Here is a 13,023-nt window from a genome sequence, read left to right on the forward strand (position 1 = left end):
TTTCATAGCCGATCATTCCGAGTTACTCACCAAAGCTGTAGACTACAGATTTATGTTATTGACTAGGTCCTATATCTTTGTTTAATATAATTCATAAATCAGTTAATTAAGAATAAAAAATATAATTTTGTGAGAAATATAAGGTATTTTTTACATGTTGCAATAAAGTTGACTAAAGTACAAGTTAATATTTTTTTGTAGGCATTTTCACTTGGTAATGAGTAATAAGTAATTACATAGAAATACATGACATAGAAATATGATCATTTTAACTAAACTAAATTCTGTGTAACGCCTATTAATTACATTGTACTTATGCTAACATTTACATGTAGTCTGCGGTGTGTTTATTTTCTTGCTTGGATGGCGCTTCCAGAAGCTTTAAAATTAGCTCCAGGTTGTCAGGATGGGTAATGTACTGTATAAGTACACATTAATTACAACTAAGTACCCCTCAAGGTACACTTCATTTTAACTAGCTTAACCTAGTAATTACATTGTACTCTGTGGTGTACTTATGGGTTTATCCTTTCATTTGGATGGCAAGGAGGTTCAGGTTGTCATAATTGGTCAAGTACATATTTATTATAAGAATTTTTTAAAATTATTATTATAATCTGAGATGACACCCGTATGGTAGACCCCCAGTCAGTGAGGTCTGTTTCTATAAACCAAGGTAACCCAGTTGGAGGCCAGTGCGAGAAACACCACTGAGTGGAGATTTTGACGAGTACGCATTCATGGGTAGGTAATTAGAGCCTCCGCTAATCTTTGTAATCTCAAACACCCAGCGCATCTGTCCACAAGAGATTGCAACCTTGTGACAGTTATTACTGAATCGGATACAGTGCAGAAGAAACGAAACACTAAATTGGTGAATGTAGTGGACACTTGTAACAAGCACGGAAACAAGCATTTGTTGTCACACCTCTGTAATTACGTACAGCAATTACCACCAGTTACATGTTGTTATTACAGTGTAACTACTTGTTATTACAGTGTAACTACTTGTTATTACAGTGTAACTATTATTACAATTAACTACAATACTTGTTAGAGTAATTACACTGTAATAAGGACCCCTTAACTTAGTGCTAGGCATCTCGTCAGTGGGACACCTGTCGACAACTTCCGGTGAAATTGGAGGGCGCGCAATTCAAATAATCATACAAATGATGGATATTAAACATTTAGAAACATACAAGTGTCATATCGGTTAAAAGTTTAAAGTCTTGTTAATCTAACTGCACTGTCCGATTTTCCAATAGGCTTTACAGCGAAAGCATGCCATGCAATTGTTTGAGGACGACTCCCCACATCAAAATATTTTTCACCCAGCACAGCCTTCATAAAATCACAAATAGCGATTATATATTCACTTACTTTTTGAAAATCTTCCTCTGATTTGTCATCCAAAGGGTCCAAGCTACATCATGCATGGTAGTTTTGTTAGATAAAATCCTTCTTTATATCCCAAAAAGTCTGTTTATAGTTGGCGCCATCGATTTGAGTAATCCACTCGTTCAACCTGCAGAGAAAGGAACCCCAAAACCTACCGCTAAACTTTGTTAAAAGAAGTCAAACTACGTTTCTATCTAATCCTCAGGTACCCTAAAATGTAAATAAACTATAATATTTCAAACAGAAAGAAGAATGTTCAATAGAAAAGTAAAATTAGCAAGTGCGCGTCCTCTTCGTCGCGCACCCACAGACTGATTTCCAACTGTGACTCCCAGTATTAAAACTCAAAATTCTTCCTTGTTTGGGAAGAAACAAGCCTGAAACCTTGAACTAAGACTGTTGCCATCTAGTGGAAGCCGTAGGAATTGCAATCTGGGAGCTGGAATTTCATATGACCCAAAGCTTTCCGTTGTTTGAGCTCTCAAAATAAAATGTTTTTCCGGTTGGTTTTTCTTAGGATGTTCTCCTATCATACAAATTGTGTTATAGTCTCATACAATATTTAAACATTTCTACAAACTTTAAAGTGTTTTCTATCCAATGGTACCAGGGTAGCCTGGTGGTTAGAGCGTTGGACTAGTAACCGGAAGGTTGCAAGTTCAAACCCCCGAGCTGACAAGGTACAAATCTGCCCCTGAACAGGCAGTTAACCCACTGTTCCTAGGCCGTCATTGAAAATAAGAATTTGTTCTTAACTGACTTGCCTAGTTAAATAAAGGTAGAAAAAAATAATAATTATATGCATATCCTGGCTTCTGGGCCTGAGTAACAGGCAGTTTACTTTGGGCAAGTCAGTCAGACAGGAAGTGGAGAAAAATAGACCCCAATGAAGCGTTCCACTTTTTTTTTTAACAGGGTTCTTCAATAATTATGCATAATAGCTGTTGGATGCGAATTTGATGTCTAGCTGTTTAGCTACTTGGGGAAAAATATTTGTCAACATCAGCTGATTCAGGATGTTCTGAATGACAGTCAAGTGATAAAGTGTGGGTGTGATACTGCACCGCCAAAGATAATTTATGTTGATCTGGACAATTGACAGAACATTTTGGTGTCTATGATGTTATGGCGATCAAGATAATTAGCCTTTGTGGTGGACGACATTATGTCAAGATAACCGAGGTAAGATTACGGCCCGTGTACGTCTTGATCGTTTGTTTTCAGAGTTAAAATGGAGCAAAATCAGGAACGTTTTCGGGAACGTTTTTAAAATATGTTTTTGAAATAGAAGAAAGAAGAAGAAAACATTGGTTGTTTTCCCATTTTTTTCATATAAACCCCGCCCCCCCCCCCCCCCCATATTTAGATTTCCACGTGGGTGGAGTTAAATGTGGAATGCCTGTCATTGGTTAAGTGTACAATCAACACTTCCTGTCCTTTCGAAGTGAATTAATGAAACAATTAACAGCAACAACAATGAACAGCTGCAATTAACAACCCCTGTGCCACAGTGCCAAGATAAAATAACATTTCTGCATACAATTTAGTGTGTATTGACTTATTAATGAACTGCTGTTACTGTAAATGGTTAGCCGACTGATATAGCTTAGCCATCTAGCTAACCATTGGTTATCTTATTCAATGGTGCCATATAGCCAAAACAACAGTATCTAGTGTTAGTTTGACATATGTCCTGGACATAGATGTGTAACCACTGACTAACTAACTAGCTGGAATGAAGATGTGCTGTAAGTCAACCCCACACCTAGAGAGTTGTGGGATCCTGTCCAGAAGCAACCCCTATTAACTTACCCCTTAGATCTCAGAGTTGGACAGGTGTACAGTAAGATTCCACCAAGCCTATCAGAGGGTGAGGTGGAGCTCTCACCATGTCACCACCCATCAATCCCTCTCAGATCTCCACAAGTGTCTAGACTCTGGGCAGTAAGGGCTAGGGCTTGTTTCTGGACAGGCCATGGGTATTGTGGAAGCTCAGTCAGTCAGTCTGGCAAATGTTAAAGGGGCAGTGCAATTAAAAACTTCATTTGCGATACTGGTATCGCCCAGCCCTAGTTTGAGATCGAAATAACACTCTGAAATTGTGAAAATTATGATACTGCCCTTTTTGTGTAAGAGCTGTTTTGAAAACAAACAACTGGAATTTCAGCCTGTTCAGGTGGGAGGGGAATTTTAGCCTGTTCAGGTGGGAGGGGAATTTCAGCCTGTTCAGGTGGGAGGGGAATTTTAGCCTGTTCAGGTGGGAGGGGAATTTTAGCCTGTTCAGGTGGGAGGGGAATTTCAGCCTGTTCAGGTGGGAGGGGAATTTTAGCCCACATCATGACATCACAATGTGATCTGATTTTAATAGGCCGATGACAGTTCATCACAACACGGTGTGTGTGATCCTCCCACTCTAACTTGGGAAACTATACAGTTTATTAGGCCACAGATTAAATGAAATTATGAACTTCACAGGGTGGAGTTTGTACATCGGCAGGTGATCGTCAGGTAGTCTAGTGGTTAGAGTGTAGGGACGGTAGGTAGCCTAGTAGTTAGAGCGTTGGGCCAGTAACCGAAAGGTTGCTAGATCGAATCCCCGAGCTGACAAGGTAAAAAATCTGTCATTCTGCCTCTGAACAAGGCAGTTAACCCACTGTTACCTAGGCTGTCATTGAAAATAAGAATTTGTTCTTAACTGACGAAGATTATAAAATGAACATCTTAATGCTCCTTTACAATAAATACCAAAGGTCTAATTCTGGTGACATGTTGATCGATGTTTGACAAATTATTATCCACAATAATCATGTAGACTTGCGGTTGCGAGGCCGGGTGGACGTACTGCCAAATTCTCTAAAACAACGTTGGTGGCGGCTTATGGTAGAGAAGTGAACATTCAATTATCTGGCAACAGCGTCGGTGGACATTCCTGCAGTGCCAATTGCACGCTCCTTCAAAACTTGAGACATCTGTGGCATTGTGTTGTGTGACAAAACTGCACATTTTAGAGTGGCCTTATTGTCCCCAGCACAAGGTGCACCTGTGTAATGATCATGCTGTTTAATCAGCTTTTTGATAACTGTCAGGTGGATGGATTATATTGGCAAAGGAAAAATGCTCACTGAAAGGGATGTAAACAAATTTGTACACACCATTTGAGAGAAAAGAGCTGTGTGTGTGTATGGAACATTTCAAGGATATTTTATTTAACTTCACATGTGTTTATATTTTTGTTCAGTATTAAATAACAGATTTTTCTTGGATTAAGTGTTTTCTTCATGACAAACTTTAAATGGTGGCTGAATTCTCTTTAAACAACTTGAATACCTGTAGCGCCCGGGGAGTCGTGAGGAAGAAGTCAGGCGCGGGAAGCAGAGAGTTCAGGGTTGCGCTCACTTTTAATGCGGTGAACAGACGCCAACCAAAACAAATGCCCCAAACACGGGGGATTTAAACAGTCCAGCAAAAACCCAAACACACTGACACCCGTGACATACAGCCGTGTACACAGGAACATCGAAATAATCCCGCACAACCAGCAGGCGGGTAATAAAAGCCCAACCAATCAGCCTAAACTAAATACAGGTGAAACCAATAAACAGAAAAGGGGGGGAAAGGGATCAGTGGCAGGTAGTAGGCCGGTGACGACGACCGCCGAGCGCCACCCGAACAGGAAGGGGAGCTACCTTCGGTAGGAGTCGTGACAATACCTCAACACAGACGGGCCTCTATAACTTTAAATGGTTGCTGAATTCTTTTTAAACACCTTGAAAACCTCAACACAGACGGCCTCAAATGGGTTAGAAAGTCTATTTATATGTCATTATCAACATCAAATCTCCAATTCATTGTCATGTCATTTTCCAAATATGTATATTTAAGTATATATTCGGATGTTAGTTACCTTAGTCCCAAAATCACGATCCTCAAAATGTCCGATCCTAAAGGTAAAGTGATTATTTTTTCCAAAAGTGTCTCCGAGTAGTTCGAGGGAATATATACAGTTGAAGTCGGAAGTTTACATACACCTTTTCACAATTCCTGACATTTAATCCTAGTAAAAAGTCCCTGTTTTAGGTCAGTTAGGATCATCACTTTATTTTAAAAATGTGAAATTTCAGAATAATAGTAGAGAGAATGATTTATTTTCAGCTTTTATTTCTTTCATCACATTCCCAGTGGGTCAGAAGTTTACGAACCAAATACTAATTGAGTGTAGCATTGCCTTTAAATAGTTTAACTTGGGTCAAACGTTTCGGGTAGCCTTCCACAAGCTTCCCACAATAAGTTGGGTGAATTTTGGCCCATTCCTCCTGACAGAGCTGGTGTAACTGAGTCAGGTTTGTAGGCCTCCTTGCTCGCACACGCGTTTTCAGTTCTGCCCACAAATGTTCTATAGGATTGAGGTCAGGGCTTTGTGATGGCCACTCCAATACCTCGACTTTGTTGTCCTTAAGCCATTTTTCCACAACTTTGGAAGTATGCTTGGGGCCATTGTCCATTTGGAAGACCCCTTTGTGACCAAGCTTTAACTTCCTGACTGATGTCTTGAGATGTTGCTTCAATATATCCACATCATTTTCTTACCTCATGATGCCAGCTATTTTGTGAAGTGCACCAGTCCCTCCTGCAGCAAAGCACCTCCACAACATGATGCTGCCACCCCCGTGCTTCACAGTTGGGATGGTGTTCTTTGGTTTGCAAGCTTCCCCCTTTTTCCTCCAAACATAATAATGGTCATTATGGCCAAACAGTTCTATTTTTGTTACATCAGGCCAGAGGACACTTCTCCAAAAAGTACGATCTTTGTCCCCAAGTGCAGTTCCAAACCGTAGTCTGGCTTTTTATGGCGGTTTTGGAGCAGTGGCTTCTTCCTTGCTGAGCGGCCTTTCAGGTTATGTCAATATAGGACTCGTTTTACTGTGGATATAGATACTTTTGTACCTGTTTCCTCCTGCATCTTCACAAGGTCCTTTGCTGTTGTTCTGGGATTGATTTGCACTTTCCGCACCAAAGTACGTTCATCTCTAGAAGACAGAATGCGTCTCCTTCCTGAGCGGTATGACGGCTGCGTGGTCCCATGGTGTTTATACTTGCGTACTATTGTTTGTACAGATGAACGTGGTACCTTCAGGCGTTTGGAAATTGCTCACAAGGATGAACCATACTTGTGGAGGTCTTTCTAAGGGCTGATATCTTTTGATTTTTCCATGATGTCAAGCAGAGGCACTGAGTTTGAAGGTAGGCCTTGAAATACATCCGCAGGTACACCTCCAATTGATCAAATGATGTCAATAAGCCTATCTGAAGCTTCTAAAGCCATGACATCATTTTCTGGAATTTTCCAAGCTGTTTAAAGGCACAGTCAACTTAGTGTATGTAAACTTCTGACCCACTGGAATTGTGATACAGTGAATTATAAAGTGAAATAATCTGTCTGTAAACAATTGTTGGAAAAACGACTTGTGTCCTGCACAAAGTATATGTCCTAACTGACCTGCCAAAACTATAGTTTGTTAACAAGAAATGTGTGGAGTGGTTGAAAAACAAGTTTTAATGACTCCAACCTAAGTGTATGTAAACTTCCCAACTTCCACTGTATGAGAAAATAATTTTTGTTTGCTAATTCCCAAGTTTGACCAAAATGATGGAACAAGTGTAAATGCATGTTTTTAAGAATGCCAAAAATCAACTATAAAGGTTTATGCCATAGTTTAAGTATGTACATTATGATTAAATAGTCCATTAGTAGATTTGATCACTGAATTTGTTCAAAATAGTAATATTTATATCCTAATTTGGCTGCTTGTATATTTTACCGCTTAAAAATGACATTACATGTGTCAATATCTCACAAAGTCAGACTCTGACAAAGTCAAGTGCTTCTGGTGGAGTCTGCTGAGAGGTTCTACAGTGCATCATCCCACTGAGGTCCTTCATGGCCATTCAGACTGTAGTTGTACAACATGTTTTTTGTATTTTCTGTGTCTTTTCATTCAGTTATATTACGCTTTTAACTTTTAATTTTTTTTTTTTTTTAAAGCATCCATTCCATAGTTTGTGTTTGTTTTGATAATCCACTGTTTAAGTTGAAAGGTTAAGGGTGTTTACCATAAATGTCCTATAATTTCTATTATGCTTATTTTAACCTTGAAAATGGCCTTTAAAAAAAAAAAAAACACCATTTTACGTGACATGACTTTGTAGCATCATGCACAGGGGGGTGCCACAGGGTTCAATTCTCGGACCGACTCTCTTCTCTGTAGACATCAATGAGGTCGCTCTTGCTGCTGGTGAGTCTCTGATCCACCTCTACGCAGACGACACCATTCTGTATACTTCTGGCCCTTCTTTGGACACTGTGTTAACAACCCTCCAGGCAAGCTTCAATGCCATACAACTCTCCTTCCGTGGCCTCCAACTGCTCATAAATACAAGTAAAACTAAATGCATGCTCTTCAACCGATCGCTGCCTACACCTGCACGCCTGTCTAACATCACTACTCTGGACGGCTCTGACTTAGAATACGTGGACAACTACAAATACTTAGGTGTCTGGTTAGACTGTAAACTCTCCTTCCAGACCCATATCAAACATCTCCAATCCAAAGTTAAATCTAGAATTGGCTTCCTATTTCGCAACAATGCATCCTTCACTCATGCTGCCAAACATACCCTCGTAAAACTGACCATCCTACCAATCCTCAACTTTGGCGATGTCATTTACAAAATAGCCTCCAATACCCTACTCAACAAATTGGATGCAGTCTATCACAGTGCCATCCGTTTTGTCACCAAAGCCCCATACACTACCCACCACTGCGACCTGTACGCTCTCGTTGGCTGGCCCTCGCTTCATACTCGTCGCCAAACCCACTGGCTCCATGTCATCTACAAGTCTCTGCTAGGTAAAGTCCCCCCTTATCTCAGCTCGCTGGTCACCATAGCATCTCCCACCTGTAGCACACGCTCCAGCAGGTATATCTCTCTAGCCACCCCCAAAACCAATTCTTTCTTTGGCCGCCTCTCCTTCCAGTTCTCTGCTGCCAATGACTGGAACGAACTACAATAATCTCTGAAACTGGAAACACTTATCTCCCTCACTAGCTTTAAGCACCAACTGTCAGAGCAGCTCACAGATTACTGCACCTGTACATAGCCCACCTATAATTTAGCCCAAACAACTACCTCTTTCCCTACTGTATTTAATTTATTTTGCTCCTTTGCACCCCATTATTTTTATTTCTACTTTGCACATTCTTCCATTGCAAATCTCCCATTCCAGTGTTTTACTTGCTATATTGTATTTACTTTGCCACCATGGCCTTTTTTTGCCTTTACCTCCCTTATCTCACCTCATTTGCTCACATCGTATATCGTTGTATCTGTCGAACTGCTATGCTTTATCTTGGCCAGGTCGCAATTGTAAATGAGAACTTGTTCTCAACTTGCCTACCTGGTTCAATAAAGGTGAAATAAAATAAATTTAAAAAATTGTTTGACCAGCCTGTAACAATAACCAACACAAAGACAATACTATTTTCCCAGGTTGGCTGGTCTACTATTTTTATTTTACCTTTATTTAACCAGGCAAGTCAGTTAAGAACAAATTCTTATTTTCAATGACGGCCTAGGAACAGTAGGTTAACTGCCTGTGCAGGGGCAGAACGACAGATTTGTACCTTGTCAGCTCGGGGATTTGAACTTGCAACCTTCCGGTTACTAGTCTCTAACCACTGACCACTAGGCTCTGAGTGTTGGAGTGTTCCCCTGGCTATCTGTAAATTATGTCTGAGTGTTGGAGTGTTCCCCTGGCTATCTGTAAATGATGTCTGAGTGTTGGAGTGTTCCCCTGGCTATCTGTAATGATGTCTGAGTGTTGGAGTGTACCCCTGGCTATCTGTGAGTGATGCTATCTGATGATGTCTGAGTGTTGGAGTGTTCCCCTGGCTATCTGTAATGATGTCTGAGTGTTGGAGTGTTCCCCTGGCTATCTGTAATGGTGTCTGAGTGTTGGAGTGTTCCCCTGGCTATCTGTAAATGATGTCTGAGTGTTGGAGTGTTCCCCTGGCTATCTGTAATGATGTCTGAGTGTTGGAATGTTCCCCTGGCTATCTGTAAATGATGTCTGAGTGTTGGAGTGTACCCCTGGCTATCTGTAAATGATGTCTGAGTGTTGGAGTGTTCCCCTGGCTATCTGTAAATGATGTCTGAGTGTTGGAGTGTTCCCCTGGCTATCTGTAAATGATGTCTGAGTGTTGGAGTGTTCCCCTGGCTATCTGTAAATGATGTCTGAGTGTTGGAGTGTACCCCTGGCTATCTGTAAATGATGTCTGAGTGTTGGAGTGTTCCCCTGGCTATCTGTAAATGATGTCTGAGTGTTGGAGTGTTCCCCTGGCTATCTGTAATGATGTCTGAGTGTTGGAGTGTTCCCCTGGCTATCTGTAAATTATGTCTGAGTGTTGGAGTGTTCCCCTGGCTATCTGTAAATGATGTCTGAGTGTTGGAGTGTTCCCCTGGCTATCTGTAATGATGTCTGAGTGTTGGAGTGTACCCCTGGCTATCTGTAATGATGTCTGAGTGTTGGAGTGTTCCCCTGGCTATCTGTAATGATGTCTGAGTGTTGGAGTGTTCCCCTGGCTATCTGTAATGGTGTCTGAGTGTTGGAGTGTTCCCCTGGCTATCTGTAAATGATGTCTGAGTGTTGGAGTGTTCCCCTGGCTATCTGTAATGATGTCTGAGTGTTGGAGTGTTCCCCTGGCTATCTGTAAATGATGTCTGAGTGTTGGAGTGTTCCCCTGGCTATCTGTAAATGATGTCTGAGTGTTGGAGTGTACCCCTGGCTATCTGTAAATGATGTCTGAGTGTTGGAGTGTTCCCCTGGCTATCTGTAAATTATGTCTGAGTGTTGGAGTGTTCCCCTGGCTAGCCGAAAATTAAACAAGGACATCGTGCCGTCTGGTTTTCTTAATAAGGAATTAAAAATTATTTATACATTTACTTTTAATACTTATGTACATTTAAAACCCAAATACTTTTTAAACCTTTACTCAAGTAGTATTTTATTGGGTAACTTTCACTCGAGTCATTTTCTATAAAGGTATCCTTACTTTTTACTCAAGTATGAGAATTGGGTACTTTTTCCTCCACTGTTGACAAAACATTACTGAGCAGGGAGACAAGACATTTTCAGATTTTTTTAGTTTTTTTTTTATATATATATATCAAGACATAAAGCAACCAAGATGACAAACCTGTAAAAACATTTTTTTGTTACAGATAATTATATAAAAAAGAGATTATGTTTATTTTGTATTTTATTTTTTCAACTTTACTACGTGAAGGAAGGAACTAATTTACAACTGAGCTCAAACCCTGTTTGCTGCTGCACCATTCAATCATTCTTCATAACGAACATTTCCCACCTCTCGGTAAATTAAATGCTCCGTTTCAAAAGTACATGTCAACTACATGGAAAACATCACACACACACACTTGCATACCTAAACATATGTAAAGCAAATATAATAATAATAATAATAATAATAATAATAACAACAACAACAACAACAATACACCAAAAGTAATGTGAATGGTTATCAATATCAACAGTTTGTCCGCATTTGGGGGGGGGGGGGGGGCAGAAAATATCCCAGTTAATTCTCAGAACTCTAAAAAAAAAACAAGGCTTGGAACAAAAAGAACCTTCTAAATTCCATAGATGTCAACAAATGGATTCCGTGGACTATCGACAGGTTGAGACGAGGAGGAGCTTTTCTCTCTGCAAATCAATTCCATTAATTACATTTTTTTTTTTTATTACTGAAAGTATAAACAAAACAAAAAACATCCACTCGCCTCTTTCGTTCAGTCAAATCTTTCGTTTCTGTTCTTTCATCTTCCGCAGCAGAGCAAGTAACAAAAAGTCTTTATTTACCGGCTCATTAGACCACCAATTCTGAAATAAGTGGCACATTACCTGGCGAATAAAGGCTGTAAAAAAAAAAAAAAACATTGTACTTTTCACCCTGGTTGGCAGTCAGCCAGTGTCCACACACCCTCCAACGAAAGGAAACAGACTAGAGAATTAAAGGAGTCTCCTAAACCTACTACTTCCTTTTCTTTACTTGAGTGAAACTCTCGTTCTTTTTTTTTACTCCCTTGTGGGTGAACACAGTGATGTCACAAAGCAAGACGAAAGCCGGGACAAATATGAAGTCTTAAATCGGTTGATGATGATGATGAAGACGACTCCCCTTCAATGGAGAAACACTCTGTCCTCCCCAAGTGCTGTCTGTTTTCCCATCGGTGTGTTTTTTGTCCCCATGACAACGTGATGATGCTGTGTTCTTCCATAGCAACCGTCTGATCCTTCTACATGTGACCAATCGACCCGAAGCGCAAATGACATCGGACATACACAGCTATTTGTGCTGTGTAATGACTTGTGTTGATAAACCGTGATGGAGAAAAAGCATGGGACAGAGACGAAAATAACTAGCTAGCAACTACAGTTAAAACTCCACAGTGTTTTTTTTGTAGTATTTTGTTTGTTTGTTGATTTCACCGAAAATCATTAAAAATTAAAAATAAAAAAAAAGCCAAGAAAAATGTAATTGTGTGCTTTCAACCATTTTAACAGAAGATCAGTAATAAACCAATAGAGAGAACAGGAGGTTGGAAACAAGGTGTCCGTGGGCACCACAACCTCGAGTGATGAGGGCAGGGCTCTGGGATTAATTTCATCTGGGTTTTTCTTGCCGCCATTTTGTGAATGATGGGTGGTTTGGGGGGAGGGGGGGGGGGGGGGGGGTCCAGGTTTGTGGGCCGGTCTGGGTCCAGGTTTGTGGGGCGGTCTGGGTCCAGGTTTGTGGGCCGGTCTGGGTCCAGGTTTGTGGGGCGGTCTGGGTCCAGGTTTGTGGGCCGGTCTGGGTCCAGGTTTGTGGGGCTGAGGTTGAGGCAAGGATATCGTAGGTAGTTGGTGAGGGGGCTGGTTGAGGGGTGTATTCAGTTCAGTAATAGTCATCGTGGACAACAAGGGGAGGAGGAGAAGGAAACTCCCTTTACTGGTCTGATCTGGCCTTCTTTGGACCGGCAGCTTTCCTAAAGGAGAGAAACAACACGAGTCAACGGATGAACATAGACAGGGGGGCTGTTAAAAGAGTCACGAGAGAGCGTTATAGGAGTGGAGCTGAGAGTCAAGACCAGAATAAAAGTTGAGAGTTTAATGTTCACCTGTGTTGAATGTTATTATAATTGTTTTTTGTTGTTGTGTGCCTCTCTGAAGTGATGTTGTAACGAGTCATTTCATGTTGATCTAAGATCTTGATCAGAAACTCTGGCAGAAATACAGCCGGTATGAGGCAAAACGCATCGTACCGGGCTTGATGTTTTTGTTTGATATCTTGAAAAGTTAATTGCTGACATGCAAAGCGTTTTGTGACTGCATCAACAGCGGACTAATTAAACAAATACCAAAATATCGCAGTGGAGCGTTAGAAGTTGAGCGTAAAGTTAAGAATTATGACTGAGGGGTCACAACTGACTACTCAAGTACTTTGTTCAAATAAATTCATAGCATTTTTTAATTTATTTTTAGGAATGTATAGTTAAATAACCTAT

General features: G+C 40.6%; 1 protein-coding gene across 4 annotated transcripts in view; it reads right to left on the reverse strand.

Moving 5' to 3' along the window:
- Positions 1-10,705: 10,705 nt before the first annotated feature.
- Positions 10,706-13,023, reverse strand: part of LOC139416963 (host cell factor C1b) — an 83,878-nt gene continuing 81,560 nt past the window's right edge. For all 4 annotated transcript variants that reach the window (XM_071166179.1, XM_071166177.1, XM_071166178.1 and 1 more), the window contains one exon: positions 10,706-12,504. In XM_071166179.1, the coding sequence (XP_071022280.1) occupies positions 12,465-12,504 (40 nt within the window). In that variant the 3' untranslated portion in view covers positions 10,706-12,464. The remainder of the gene's footprint in view (positions 12,505-13,023) is intronic.

Source organism: Oncorhynchus clarkii, chromosome 9, assembly GCF_045791955.1.
Source record: "Oncorhynchus clarkii lewisi isolate Uvic-CL-2024 chromosome 9, UVic_Ocla_1.0, whole genome shotgun sequence".
NCBI lineage: Eukaryota > Metazoa > Chordata > Actinopteri > Salmoniformes > Salmonidae > Oncorhynchus > Oncorhynchus clarkii.